The 16153-nt window shown below is 41.7% G+C and overlaps 1 protein-coding gene across 1 annotated transcript in view; it reads right to left on the reverse strand.

Annotated features, from left to right (window-relative positions):
* The window catches only part of LOC135713574 (calexcitin-1-like), a 74678-nt gene extending 59480 nt beyond the window's left edge, over positions 1-15198 (reverse strand). Inside the window, exons 1-3 of the mRNA XM_065236704.1 lie at positions 15092-15198; positions 3140-3192; positions 2946-3065 (exon numbers count right to left, since the gene is read on the reverse strand). Coding sequence (XP_065092776.1) covers positions 2946-3065; positions 3140-3192; positions 15092-15152 — 234 coding nt within the window. The 5' untranslated portion in view covers positions 15153-15198. The remainder of the gene's footprint in view (positions 1-2945; positions 3066-3139; positions 3193-15091) is intronic.
* Between the last annotated feature and the right edge of the window lie 955 nt (positions 15199-16153).

Consider the following 16153-nt stretch of genomic DNA (forward strand, 5'->3'; position numbering starts at 1 on the left):
TCGCAACCACTGCTAAAATCAATGACTTACGGCTCCAATTGCTTCAGCATCCACGGTATTCACCCGATTTGGCACGCTCAGACTATTATCTCTTCCCAAACCTCAAAAAATTGCTCATCAATAAAAAAAAATCAGCTCACGTGAGGAAATCATCGTCGCCGCGGAGGAGTATTTTGCAGACCTTCCGGAAAATTACTTTTCGGATGGAAAAGTAATTTTCCGGAGATGAACCATACGGCAAAAAATCTCCTGAATAAAGAAAAAAAACTTTTCGGATGGGTTCATGAAGTTGGAAAATCGCTGGAATAAGTGTATCGAGCTAAAAGGGAACTAGGGTTAAATACCCCATTTTCGGCCTATTAAGCACAACCCGCACTTAGTCTTTCTTAGTCTAGCGCAGTTTAGCATCAAACGGAATGTTATTATTACTAATGGCTTCCAAATTTATGTACCGTAAGATTTGATAAAGAGAAACACATCGTTGAGATATTGTCAATAGTCTAACACTGCTTTTTGACGCCAAACTCGGCCTACGGATTCTAAACTCGGCCTAACGCATTGAAACGCCATTGAAACGCCAATGAATTCACTTCGGCCTATCGGATGAAGATAAAAATGGATTCGGTTGGAGCGCTTCTTTTGTTTTTGGGAATAATCGGTGCAAACTTTTATATCACGCGTTCTCATTGACTTCGTTCGGTAGCTTATTAACTAAAGCATCGTACCAAACGCATAACTGACTTGTTAACTCTGAAATCATGGATTTATTTGCAGTTTTCTGCTCGATAGGCCCAAAATGGGCGATTAGACCGAAGTAGTTCTCTACCCTATATTGAATAAAACTAAATAAAAAAACATAAAAAAAAATCATTCCAAGGAGCTTACTTTTCAACCCACCACTGTATCCTATGGCTTTGCCTTCCCCACTAACAAAACCTTCATACTCATGTGACTCATGTCGCAAAAATCTCTGCATCTCTCATAAGTAAGTGTCCAACTAACAATCCTTCTCAGCCCCAGCAGTTGAAAGGATGTGGCCAGGACAGTTTTAGATATTGGAGATAGTGCGATTTATATCTAACAGGCCGTGGTCAATTCCACAGCTCGGTCAATACGGTAGCGGGCGGAGGTGGCAATACAACCAATGGTCTAGAAGTTTTACCACTTATAAATTTGTGCAACTGTTTGATATAAAAAAAATAATAAATTGTATGCAACAATGCTGGTTTATGCGAAATTGCGCTCAAATTGACATGAAATGTTGTGTAAATGTATGTATGCTAAATCAAGCGTTAAACAACGTGTGCGCTACATATCGTAGAAACTTACATGATTTTGTTCAAAAGGTTTAATTATGATCAAGCGTTTATAACTAAGCGGGGGTAGCAGATGGTAAAAAATGTTACTGGATATTTTGTGTAGCAATACCTCTGGGCTACATGACTGTACATAAGTTCTTATGTTTTTCAATCTAATGCCTAAGTTGTGCTTGAAATATCTTAAAATATATAGGTTCTTATTGGGAGATTGCCGCAAAAGCTCAACGCAGATGTCGCCACTGCATGATGATGATAATGTTGACAGACTGCATATACAATTCGTGAAAATTAGCATTAAATCATGATTTTCATCAAGCCTGCGTAAAATCCTTCCAATATAACATTCGAATGGAAGAAAAAAACTTTTTTACGATCAGACTGATGTGCATCTTTGACTTTTCCAGGCTAACTTTCATAAGATATATTCATTTCATTTCACGGCTCCATCAATGCTGCATCGTTAATATGATGTAAACAGGAGTAAATTGCTCAATTACTCAAAATAAAGATGATTTGTCATCTTGTTATCGCTTTGAAGACAATCTAGCACCATTTTATAGTATGGTGCGTGTTGAGTAAATCAAGTTCAGATGCGTTTTCCGTTGAAAATTGTGAAACAATTGAACATTTATTGAATATTGGCGTCCTATACAACCAATTCTCCATTACCACCAGCATGATACAACCTTTCCTAAGTAAATTCAATTAATTTTCACTTTCATCTTAGTGGAAATCGCACATATTCACCATTTTCCGAAAAATGCAGCTGCGCAGGAGGTAACCTCTCCCTGTGGGTGCAAACTTGTTATGCATAATTTTCCATGAAAACATCTCGGATCCATACCGAAATAATAACAGTTAGTTTTCAACACGTTTTCTTACAAGATTCAAGCAAAAGTTTCCACGGGAAATTATTAGTTTTTCTTTATGGACCGATTTACCCCAAAAATCGTCTGTTTTACTTGGAAAATTTGGAAACTATCCTCCTTCTAGTAGTTCTAACTTCGAAATGTAGGTGGCGAAAGCTTGGAATAGTTTCACTGCAAGACGCCAATTGATACTGTTGATTTTTATAATGATTGTGAGCTCATCGATAGCACATACTGCTAACTGATTTTAACATTTTATTCTAAATTGCATATTGGTTTTTAATTGTCGCTAATGCGATTCAACTGTAGGATAGCCTCAATAATTGAGGTCCTCTTCCAAGTTAAAATTTGTTGCATGGTTTGAGGTTCTCTGTCTCCCTGTTTCAGATAAGTAATAAACTACCTGTCAACCTGCATATGCCGAAGGAAAATGTCAAAATATTGAAGATTTCAAACACAATCAAATGTGTATCATCCTGAAAATAAAATCGTCGATATGAAATTTACTTCATCGGCTATCTACATTACCCCAAAGGGAGATAAAGTAGTTAAATCAACCTCTTGCTTTCTTCTAACAAGGTGACGAAGGCAAACCACTTAACTTCAATGTCAATTTGCTAACGAATTTGTTTAAAGACCCTCGTTAGGTCCCATCTTCCAGGATGGCTCATCCCATTCATCTTCCCCAGTGCGAACAGGAAATGATGCGCATCATTGGACACCAATAAATTCGGTTAAAAAAGAAAACGCTGCTTACCTGGCCATCGTTATCCTTGTCGGCCTTCGTCCGCAGGCCGTCCCAAATTTTGAACATGGCATCATGGGTTTCCTTGTTCTTGGCATGTCCCTCCGGCCAGCCGCGGAGTTCGCAAATTTTCTGTTGGATTTTGAAACATGAATCACGTTAACAATGGGAAAACTGGAAAAGGTTTCCGCTGCTGGGGTACATACGTTAATAGCAAGTTCGAAATCCTTGCGGTCGATCTCTCCACTCTGGTTGATATCTGAAAATAAGCGAATTGGAGCAATTAGACATGAATAATAGCGTACTCTGAAACAGCGTAAAACCAAATCAATCAATTATTCAAAGTGTTGGCCTGCCTTTCAGGTTAAAAAATCTAATCGATCACATACTGACTAGCGGAAGCTTATTCTAAACCGATTATTCAAATCACTCAACTCGATTACATTTCTCTTGCACTCGGTTCTGGATCCACCGGACCATTCTATCTATGTGTACAGGTTCAACCGCCCTTGAAACCCGATTCCTATCTCCCGGTTCGAGATTGACCCAGAAGTTCACTTGTTACTGCTACAAGTGTAAGCAATGAGAAAAAAAAATCAAACCATCCATTCTGGATGGAAGCTAGTAATCCATTTTACTGGTTGAGAAGCTCGGAATAAAAAAAGGAAGTGAATGTAGTGAACTCGAGGAGGGACACGTTGAATAATCGTTTCTTTCTAATGTTCTACACTCTACAAAGAGCTAGGTAAGTGCACCCGGTTCGGGTGCAGCAATCCAATCAAAGAGGAGATGCATTTTTCTCTGTAGAGTGGAATGCTAGAAAGTGTTTCGCTGGCTGGGCGTCCACCAGTTGGGGGATGCTGTTGCTCTGCTGACTGGACAATAGCAATGAATGTTCAACGTGAGCCGAGTAGAATGGTATTTGGAATTTTCGGAAGAGTTTTTCCTTTCCATTGCTATAAAGGGCTGATCGATAGCCTAGTCGTTAAAGGTACGGTATTACCAAGCCGGAGGCGGTGGGTTCGATTCGGGATGGAAATTATCTCGACTTCCCTGGTCATAGAGTATCATTTTGCTTGCCACACAATTTACAAATGCATGCATTGGATGGCATAGAAAGCTCTCAATTATAACTGTGAAAGTGCATATAGAACACTAAGTTGAGAGCCGGCAAAACGCTCGCTTGAGAAGTGTAAAAAGCTTAGCCGGATAATACAGGACTGGCTTTCTGATATTTACATTAAAATAAAACCAACGTAAATGTATCAACGTGGGTGATTCCTTTACATCTCCTCCTCCATGGCTAATATTTTGTAACTGAAATTCAAAATTCTGCCCTCAACTTATTGCTAATTTGAGCACAATCGCACGAGGAAGAGATTTTGATTAATAAATAGCAGAATTTTAGCGATGGGCCCAATCTTAGATCCATAGGCCAACACTAGAGCCATTACCCCTATCTATTTTGTTGAAAAGATACTTATTAAAAAATATATACATCTTTAGCTTTGATCAGCTACAAACAAGCGGCCCGGTGGTGAAGTGGTATGCGTGATTATCTCTCACTCCAGCAGGGCTGGGTTCAATACCAGTCGGCGCTGCCGGGATGTTCTGAGGCATAAAATTTCTAATCACGCCTTCTTTCTCAAGGGAAGTAAAGCCGTTGGTCACCGGTTCATGAGTTGATGGGTCGATAGGTAGGGTCCAGGTATGGGAGCTGCCTCCCTGACGTCGGTAGCATTGATGCTCAGCACGGAAAACAAATCAAGGAAAAAATCAGTGACTTGAATCATTAATAACTTTCGTTCCGTACATTTGATCGAAAAGTTGTAGCTGGAAAAATGTTCAACAAGCGCAGCTATCATTTTTGCACAGTGAACTGGGAAATTTTGGGATAGATATGAACCGAAATTATGGTTTTCCCATAGTGATTTCCATGTAATCTTCAAATGTTTTGTGCCAAGTCAGTTTCTTACTAAATGATTTCAAATTTTGGGAGGATAATCAGGACCCAATTTGGAACCGTTTGAGCACTGTGGAGTGAAAATTTCAAATTTTGCATCAGTCTAATGTATAACGTAAAGAACGTGAGTAAACCCGTTTTTCGCTAGAGGGGTTTCTCAATTGTCAGGTGTAATGACAATATCTGAAACAAATAACTCAGGAATTGCTTTCGCAGTCGCGTTATTAACAAAAGAGAAAACCGAAATGTTGCGCGAGAGGCGCGGTCCAGACTGAGCAGTTATAATATGTTATAACGGTTGTCAAATAACACAGAAACCACCATCAAGATAGCGCTATAACATGTTATAACTCTGTAGTCTGAACAAGGCATTATTCGTTTACTCATCTCTAGGTATGCTGTTCAAAGCATTTCTTCATGTGATGAATTTGCCCTATTTTTGCATTTGCTCATATGCTTCAGCAGGCACATACAAAAATGAAAGCCATACCGCATCGCACTTTATCAAGGGCCATAAATTTTCACATATGTCTTCCTTGGCCATGATGACACCTTACTGAAAATGATCCTTTTTACTTGCGAGTACCATTTCTACTCCAAAGAAATGTATCCAACTCACTCCATCCGGTGAAGCATACAGCACCTGGACGGAAATGAAGGAGATTGCCGTAAATTTCCCCCACATGAACATTCTTCCCTCCTAGGAAAATTCCTTGTTTCCAAAATTTCACCAACGAAAGAAAAAAGAACCAACTAGATATTTTTAGACAGTTTCCTCCACCAGCTCAGAGAAAAATATCTGTGGTGGGGACGACTAAAACACCGGATCCGTATTACGGAAATTCTCCTCCCAGCAAGAAGCCGGAATCAATCAAAGTCGAATTTTCTGCTGATTATACGCTCTGATGTGTCCCTTGCCCGAGTAATAAAATCATCGTTGTATAAGCTGATCAGCAGCATTTGACGGTCATGTAGGGAGCTATATGTTGGGCGATGTGAATCTACGTTACGGGACGGTGGTGGTAGTCCGAAACGCCATAAAACATAAAGTTTCCACATCAAAAAGCAAGCTGTCATTTATAATTTTCTGCCTGATTGGTGAATGGGCTCAAACACAAGGGGGCTTTTGTTTTTCACTTTGTGAAGAAACTGATGAAAGATATAATGAAATAATACAGCGCTCGTATGAAATTTTGATGACTTGTCCTATATCGTACACGAGTGGAAGAATGTAATAAAAGTATAGGCTACTTTAATAACATGGGAAAGAAAAGGTTGCCGGAAAACTGATAGAAGCGACATAGTAGTCCGGAGGGTCTATTTGGCTTGTTACGTTCTTGTTGTAACTTTTTTTGAACCCTGAACGCGTCCACAGTTGAAAATGGAAAAATTTCAGTCGAGAAAATGTTTAGGTTTCCAGCAATTGTGCCAATTAAACAGACATTGTTACATGAACATTGACGACATACATTTCGTGGTTACTACTTCGTGGTTGACCAGATCCAGCGACATTTGCACAAAGAACCATAGGAATGGGGCGAATTCGATGAATCAATACTTTACAGGTTAATAACAGCGCCGGCCACGGCCGAGAACACCTCTGCATCTCCACGGTTGTCACGGGATGGACTGGATTCATTTTGGAAAGTGATACGATCTTTTAGAGCATGGTAAGCAAATAACGCAACCCTATCAACTCAGTAAAGTAAAGGGCTTGGGTTCTAACCCACGATTTTCTTCGTAGTAAGCAAAAACGGTCGCTCTATGGCCACCGACAACAACAAACTACGATCGACGATTGAACAAGCCTGGATACTGAAGATACTCTATTAGAAATGATTCTTTACTTTGAATAAAAATGTACATTCTGTAGCATACTCTATTATTTTCATGATCAATATATACCGGCTGGTTCGTGAGACGAGCCAGAAGTTTACTGTGGTACATCAAGTACCACAGAACGATGGATATTACAGTCTGGCGACGAACGAAAAACTTAAGACGCTAGTTAAGTATAAAATTATGATAGGGTTAACTACCCCATTCCCAGCCTATTAAGCCCAACCCGCACTTAGTATTTCTTAATCTAGCGTAGTTTAGCAGCAAACGGAATGTTATTATAACAGATGGCTTCCAAATTTATTACCCTTTCCATATGTACCGTTAGTTCTGATAAGAGGTCGCGAAATATTCGTTTATTGTTGAAAATGCAAAACTGCTTCTGGCGGTTCAATCGAACGGAAAGAAAAGTTAATTCGCGTGTGCCTTTTGTACACTTTAGAGATCGTATTTTACGTTCTTCAATACTTCGTCTTGCAGCTATTGAGCAGAAGCATCCCCAAGTAGCATTGCAAGTTTTGTTGAGGTTTTAAAGCACTCTACAAGTCTAAATCATGGGCTACAGAACCCTCATAAAACTACAATTGTTACTTGGGTCGTACCAAACGTTTGTTTGACATGTTCATAGAATCATAGATTTATTTGATGTTTACTGCTCGATAGACCCAAACTGAGCGATTAGGCCGAAGTAGTTCTCTACCCTATGTAAGTTGCGGTTTACTTGCCAGCCTATAGCTGGCCCGATTTACCCCGGCGGGGCGGCTACGAGCAGAGTACTTCCCCCAAAGACGTTCGGATTTGGATGGATTGATAAGAAAAGAAAAAGAAAAATACAATTTAAGACGTCTATTATCCTCTAACCTTTCCCTTTTCTCCTCGTTGTCCTCGGTGTCACTCGGTGGGGCCCTTCGACGATAGCGGCGGCGGTTACAGATCGTACTGCTTCACGTTAGCTGCGTAGCAGTGGTCCTTGGCGTTTAGCGGGGGGGATGAGCAAGGTTCCTTTATCGGAACCCCCTCGGCGACGATGGTGACGAATCACCGGACCAACTACTCGCCGTAGATGGTCCCGGTAGTCACCGCAGTGCACTACCCAGGTGAACGCTCCTTCGGTTCGACCTGCTTTGTCCCTCCTTGGCTCTTAACTGCGGTGGCGAGACTGGCTCTACTGGCTGAGCCACCGCATTAAGGACGGTGGGTGTTCGGGGATCCTTGGGGTTTAGCCGGGAAGCGGAAAAATCGTCGAAATTTAGCTTCCCTTGGCGGCGATTCGACACCCTTCACTTCAGCTCACGAACCACGGCACTTTTCGGGGAAACGACGTAACTTTCACGCGACGGTGCTGGGAATTATCCCTCCAGCGGACACACGCCACGAAAACGGCACTCCAACTTCTCGTTTTCACTTAAAACGGACGGGGCAAAAAACGCGTCGATTTCCTACCGTGGCTCGTAACTTTCTTCTATCCGTTCCGCCTGCTCTGGTGTAAGTGTCGACTCATCCGAGTGCACTTCATCATCCATAACCTGATCAACACAGAGATTTACCAGAGCACAATCATGTATTTCCGGAGTAATTCCGAAGGCTCGCCAAAAGTCCATTCCCAACAGACAGTCCACACTTAAATTTTCGACCACTAGAGTACAGACGGCCTTTGTCTTGCCTTTGAAGGTAAAAGGGAAATAACACTGCCCTTGAACTGGCATGATTTGACCATTGGCCGAGCGCAGTTTACACGGTTGGTCTAAATCCTTCAAAAGACTGGGAGAAATTCTCTGAAATTGTCACATACTCATAACTGTGGCATTGCTGCCACTGTCGGGCAAAGCGGCGAACTCGTATCCATGGATTTCAACTAACACGAATGGTCGATTGTCCAAAGGATGATTGAAAATAATGGTTTGTACTGACAAGTGGTCGTTGTAGTCTTCTCCGCAGGACGGTCGAAAATGTTCAAAGATCTCCGGAGGTATGGCTAGTTGTTCGATGGTGCGCTGTTCAGGTTCCAATTGCGGCTTCAATTGAACCGAATCCCATTTTTTAGGTAGTAGGGGCCCCGAGAAGCTTTGAATCCCTTGAATCCACACAGTACACAGAATACACGTTTGGGTTTGGAACACTCTTCGTGCTCGTGTCCTTTAGTTCCGCAATTATAACAAACCCCGAGGTTTGGTGGACGATGATGATCCACCAAGAAATCTAAACAAATGATGGTTTTCTGTGACTGTGTGGATTTGGAATTCTGGTATGCTTTCTCAGGGAGATTTTTATTCGTCTGTCCACTTATATCTTTGGATTGAATGGAAGACGGTTTATTATTCTGCTGTGAGGCTCCAGAGGCACTCTTGTTGTAAAATGTTTTTGATTTAGCAGCTTTTGTGGAAACGGTGCTGGGATTGGTTCGGTTTCGAATTACCATATGCAGGTCTTTCGGCAACTACAGCAACTTCCTTTGGACTTCCAAATACTTTGTGGTAGATTGGAGAATCTATTGTTTTACCGAGACCAAGTAACTCAGCAAGCGTGTTCACCGGTTTGGAAATAAAGGGTGATACGGTCAAAATTTGGTCAAGGGAAAACGCGTGTAAATCGGTGAAATCGTTTATTTAAAAAATCAAATTAAATTTCTTTTTCAAGTTCAATTAGTATAAAATTCAGGAAAAATATTCAGTTAGGCTTCCGCTTTTCCAAATCCGAATTGCCGGGCCTTACGCTTGACCCCTGCCATCAGATTTTGTACAGCCACCTTGTTCACCTTCTTCGCCGCAGAAAGCCAGTTTGCCTTGAACTGCTGCTCGCCCTTAGCAGTTTTTTTGGTCTTCTTTAGGTTCCGCTTGACAATAGCCCAGTATTTCTCAATTGGGCGGAGCTCTGGCGTGTTGGGAGGGTTCTTGTCCTTGGGAACCACCTGCACGTTGTTGGCGGCGTACCACTCCATGGCCTTTTTACCGTAATGGCAAGATGCCAAATCCGGCCAAAACAGTTCGGAACAACCATGTTTCTTCAGGAACGGCAGCAGACGTTTATTCAAACACTCTTTCACGTAAATTTCTTGGTTGACAGTCCCGGAAGCTATGAAAATGCTGCTTTTCAAGCCACAGGTACAGATGGCTTGCCAAACCAGATATTTCTTTGCGAACTTTGACAGTTTCATGTGCTTGAAAACATCTGCTACCTTTCCCCTTCCTTTTGCCGTATAAAACTCCTGTCCCGGAACGGCTTTGACGTAGGTTTCGTCGTCCATTACCACGCAGTCAAACTTCGTCAGCATCGTCGTGTACAGCCTCCGGGATCGCGCTTTGGCCGTCGTATTTTGTTTATCATCGCGATTTGGAGTCACTACCTTCTTGTAAGTCGATAGTCCGGCTCGTTTTTTGGCTCGATGCACGGTTGTAGACGATACACCCAGCTTATTTGCGGCATCTCGGAGAGAGAGGTTAGGGTTTCGCTTGAAACTACCGGCAACTCTCTTTGTCGTCTCAGCGGCTTCCGGTTTTCGATTTCCCCCCGATCCAGACTTCCTGGCTGTCGACAAACGTTCCCCAAACACTTTAATTACATTTGTAACGGTTGATTTGGCAATTTTCAGCGATTTTGCCAACTTTGCGTGCGAATAGCTCGGATTTTCGCGATGCGCGAGCAAAATTTTGATACGCTGCTCTTCTTGCTTGGACGGCATTTTGACAACTGAAGAGTGAATTCCAAAATCAAAATAGGAGCAACATTCTACACACACACACCTTCAAAAGAAGGGGTGTTCAGGTTTTTTAAATGCAAAATTGAAAGAAATACGTCAAGTTGATATTGACCAAATTTTGACCGTATCACCCTTTAAGCACTTGTTTATAATCAGGCCTAAGGTTACGCTTGAGAAGGTCAAGCTTCTCGCTCGGGGATAGTGGCGTAGTCATGGCTCGGAAAATTGACTCCATTTCCAGGTAAAACTGCTGGAAGGATTCGTTCCGTTGTTGGCGACGCTGAGACGCTTTCATCTTCAGCGTGGCGTCGAGTTCCGGGTGAACGAAATTCGCCTTTAACTCGCATACAAGATGATTCCAATTGAAGAGTCGCTTTTGCGACCGCATAGCTTTATACCACGCCAGAGCATTCCCGATGAACAAGTGCATCGCTGAATTAAAAAGTTCCTCTTCCGAAATCTGCTCTGATTCCGCATAGTGGTGAACAGTTTCTAAAAACTCATTCAGTCCAGTCCCTTCATCATTCCCAGCGTATTTATGAATCTTCCAGTTGGCCACCCGTTATGGTCGATGATAGTACGCGGGCGGCTCAACCGATCCTACACTTCTCCCTTGATTTGGGTAAGTCTAGTTCGGGAGTGTAGGTTGTTTGAAGTGATTCTGAGAATGATAACCAGGTTGGATGATTTTTTTTGAACTGTTCCACAAACCAGAATCCCCTATGTTCTGAATGTTTGCTTTATTTGTAGGCATCGAATATTGCCTTAACAAATCAACTAGATTGTCTGATTCTACCGTTGGTTGTCGGACATCATGCAGTTCCGGATGTTCTGGAATTTCATCCAATCCAAGATCATCCCTTCTGGGCGGCGGATCTTGAACAACAACGTGTGGAAGAATTTGGTTTATGATACACTGCAATCCCGAAACCGTATCACGAAGCTCTTCAACTTCCTGATTCGTTTTCTTTAGATCAGCAGCAATCATCGTAATAACAGTTATCTCGCTGCTCAGGCTCTTGACCGCACGTTGGAGAGAGCTTACTCGTATATCGCTACGAGACTCATTCGACGAGATTTGGTCCTGTACGCTTCTAATCTCCGCCCTTATATCACGTAAGACATTCAAAAGTTCTTCTCCTACGGTTTTGTCACTTGGATTTTCAAAAACTTGTTGTCCATCTTGGTTCTGTGATGTGATTTCCGGATCAGGATTTTGATCCACCAAATCATCATCACCAACTTCGTCCTCTTCTTCCTCGTTGGTCGGCGGAGTAGGGGCAGGACTGTCCCCAAAGTGATAGTCCCACAAAGCGATCACTTCCTGTAAACATTTCCTAGTGACCGAAAACTCCTCCCCTACGACATATTTTTCCAAGAGTTGGAGCCGGACTCCCAAATGAAGTAACCTGCTCCGAAATATCTCCTTATTTGGACACCTATACTGTAAATCTTCCCTCATGGACTCAAACTTCCCACGACACGTCCCGAATTCGACTTGAGCATCCCCTTTGAACGACCGAACAGCATTCTTAGCTTGCACTATCTCGCTGTTCAGCAATCCCCTCAAACGACGACGTCTTTGTGATCCCGATTTATCCGACTCAGGAAGGATGACAACACCACGGGAGTTTAATTCAAAGTCAACCTCGTCGGGATGCAAATGATCAACGCGTAGATGCAGATACGCCTCATCGAACTCCGTCAACGTCAACGGTCTGCGTGCCATGTTCAAAAATGAATGGATCACAGATTCAAAATATGGAGATAAATTGAAACCTGCCAACTGTGGAGTGGAGTATGGATACGGTAAGGATCCTTTTTCATTTACTGACGATTCCCTATGATTTTAGGTCATCAAATGTTGCGAATCTCAACCCAAATCGGCTCAGAGGATTTGAAAGCCCCGCTCTGAGAACAAAGTGCTCCGAGATGACGACAACTCGTTCTGCAGACGATGAAATGAAGCGCGCCTATTGTGGAAAAAGCCTCACCACTGTTTATTCCACCCAAAATCCAAACTTTGGTGGAAGTACCCCACGCTCGGAAGAAAATTTATTCCTTAAGAATATTTTTTCCTTGTGTATTTTAACGTTGGGCGCCAATTGTAAGCTACGGCTTACCTGCCAGCCTATAGCTGGCCCGATGCGTACTGGCACGGAAGATGCGTACTGGCACTCGCGTCGCGGCTGGGCAAACTTTTCCCAGGTTAAGTCCGTTTTCTCGGGACTAAGAAAAAAACATCTCCGAACGAAAAACCCGCGTAGACTCCACCGTGGCTCGAACTGTTTTCCTCTGGTAAATCCCTGTGTTGATCAGGTTATGGATGATGAAGTGCACTCAGATGAGTCGACACTTACGCCAGAGCAGGCGGAACGGATAGAAGGACGAAGCAGGCGATACCAGAGGTGAGTTCGCCTGGGCAGAAACACTGCGGTGTCTGCCGGGGTTGCCTACGGCGAGTAGGCAATCCGGTGATTCGTCACCAACGTCGCCAACAGACGAGCCCAGCGCTAAGTATAAAGGACAGCTGCTAAGCAGCCGAAGAAGCAAACCGCTCAGCACAGTCCGTGCTTTGTAGCAGCAGAACCGCCGCCATACCGTCGTCGAAGGGCCCCACCGAACAGCAGCAGCAACAGCGAGGAGGAGAAGATAAGTAGCGAATAGACGTCTAAAATTGCATTTCCTTTTGTTGTTTTGTCCCACCCAAATCCGAACGTCTTTGGGGGAAGTACCCTTGCTCGAGGCCGCCCGCCGGGGTAAAATCGGGCCAGCTATATGCTGGCAGGTAAGCCGTAGCTTACACCTACATGAAAGTGACTCTGCTTGGAGTAATAATCTTATGCTTACTTTGCCATGTTATGTGACCCGCTTCTCTAGTTTTTTTTTTAGATAAGTGCCATCTGTAATAGTGACCCATTGTTGACGGGCATTACCCAGTTCAGCTTACTGGCTGAAACAATAGTTAGTGCAGCCAAATGGTTGCCCAAGTAGTTTCCACAACACCAAACAACGGAATGAAAATATTGACGTAGATGATTACGCAAATGCTATTATAATGTGTTTTACTTACTGAAATGGTATTGGAAGGTAGTGATAAGCTTAAAAAGAATTGAAATGGCAATGCGCAATTTACTAAATAAAGTACAAGCTTGCTTGAAGAACGGAGTGCTAAGCATAATTGCAGTGCGCAGGAATGTTACTTCACGCTTCTAAGGTGAGTTTCCGATCGGTGGGAACGAAGCTTGCACCACGATTTTCACCTCAACGTCAAATCGTTGGGGTTCTGTCCGATAATACGGCCGACACGTGGACTCCGACGCTCGGTCGAGCCGGTCTGGTGAACGGGATCGGCCGGTTCTATTTTTCCGTCCCGAGGGGTGCACCCTTGTTTGAAGGGTTTAAATCTTCAAACAAATTGTGTTTTATTGTAATGTCTCATGGTTAATTGCAGGGATGCATGTTCAATTACCTGGGCGAAAACCTTATCACCCACGTGTATTCCACGTAAACCTCGAATGCAGTTTTTTTTAGTTTCTATCTAAATAATAGTTTTAAATTTTAAATCGCACTTTTACATTATTATCTAGTCTAACCGGTGGCATAAACTCTACCTACTAATCGTCATATAAATTTCTCGTTTGACGTTCTTTGTCGGTTTGAATCCAGAGACGTGGAACGCGATTCGCTCATGTGAAAATAGTAATTTAATAGGGTTGTGTAGGACTGTATTTTAACTTATTTTTTGAATAATTGTAACCTTGTTACACTTTCCCCTTCTAACTATTGAAAAATGAATTTAATTCAATTTTTTTTTTAATTAAAATTTGTAATGTCATTTTGTAAGTTAATAAATAATTTGTAGATTAAGTGAATAGAATATGGGTTGAGTTTTGCATAATATGTTTAACGAAAAAGTCCCAAAAGAACTATCCATCACTGCCGGTGATGTTACTATGGCTCGCCCTGTTTCATATTCGTGGATTACACAGAACTTATTTAATCTGCTGGTAAAGATGTTGTGATGCCACAGCATAAAAGTATCGCAGACCTGGCCCTTGACCCCCTTCTATACTATACTATACTATACTGTACTATACTATACTATACTATACTATACTATACTTTACTATACTATACTTTACTATACTATACTATACTATACTTGAAAATTACTTTCCATTATATAATACTGACGTAAAATCCAGCGGAATTTTCAGTTGACCTATCGTAAAAAAGATTATGCAGAAATTTTGCAATCTGATAGGGAGATTAATCGCATCTAAACTATCGATTTTAAGATGGGTAAGCTGAAAATTCAATTGGATTTAACGTAAACATTATAAATTGAAAAGTCAGGAAAAAGCCCCAAAAGAGCGATCCATCCCTGCAAACAATTATGCAAAGTTTCATGCAAATCGGCAGTATAGATAGCAAGTGTAGCCGTAGAGAAAAATCGTAAAAGCCTAGAGTTTCCATTTAATTTTATGTTGTGACTAAATGAGTTCAAATTTAAGGATATGATGTGGAATCTTGAAGGAATTCCAATAATAAAACAATATTATGGATACGATACATCAATCCTGTGGTTTCGAAATGAAGGGTTGATTTGGATATTTTAATATTTTATTTAATCACTTTGTATGCACCTTCACTTACCGAAAAACACATGGAACACATACAGCAGCTTCTTCTTGCGGAATTGCGAGATAGCAGCCATCTTTGTTGTTTTTGTTACGTTAAAAACCGGTTTTATCTATTAAGTTAAAAAAAGAAGATCCAGGTGGCTGATGTAATCTGAAAGTATGAAAAAGAAAAGACAATTTTGTTCAAATAATTTTAGCAACTGTGCAAAGTCATCACATCTAAAAACGAAACGAATATTTCCCGATAATAATCCCTCTCGGATAACGATTCTGCAGAATTTATTGATTTAACCGTTCGTCTTCCAACGACAAACAAGTTATCATATTTTGTTTTCATCCATGTCATTCTCGTATTCAATGGAAAGGCACAGAATGAGTAACGAAATTACCGAACGAGCAAGCAAAAAGCTAGTGGCTGAAAGGACCTCGGATGCAAAGCCAAGTTTACATAGAAATTTTCTATATTTTCAATTCCAGTTTCGGGAACCAGAAACGAATCGCAAAATTGCATACGAAAACTTGACTGCCATTTCGTTCTACTTTGAAATATCATTTATTTATATTTAATACAATTCAATACGGTTCCATTCGGGTGCGTTTCCTTCGTACAGAGTCACAATTTTTTTTTCTGTTCCCAGTGAGGAGGATGAAAAGCAGTCCGACGACATTATTCAAATTTTCAATCCACCGAATTTATTCAGCCACCAACGGATTTGCCAATGGATTGTATTCCGACTCTCGTCAAGAGGAAAGATGGGAAAGTGAAAAAGAATGATAAAAAAAAAACCTGTGCCCCAATCCGACTTCCGGTTCAGGAAATGGGATAATCGACCAAAATGGAGATTTCTATTCTGTTATTGTTCTATTATGCGTTAGGTTGGCCTCTTCGGTAGCTTTGTCGAGATTGGTTTGGGTTTGACTGCTGGAAAGGAATGAAATTGATTTGACAAATAGTTTCCACAGGTGGTTTTGCAGGATCGGAAAACTTCGATGTTCTGTTCTTTAATCCTTTTTGATGAGATTTGGTATGAGCATGTATAATTTTGCATTATATGGTCTTCATGAAAGCAAATCA

The sequence above is a fragment of the Ochlerotatus camptorhynchus genome, unplaced genomic scaffold (genome assembly GCF_037179485.1).
Source record: "Ochlerotatus camptorhynchus isolate MF236.1 unplaced genomic scaffold, CSIRO-AGI_Acam_v1.1 ptg000569l, whole genome shotgun sequence".
Lineage (NCBI taxonomy): Eukaryota > Metazoa > Arthropoda > Insecta > Diptera > Culicidae > Ochlerotatus > Ochlerotatus camptorhynchus.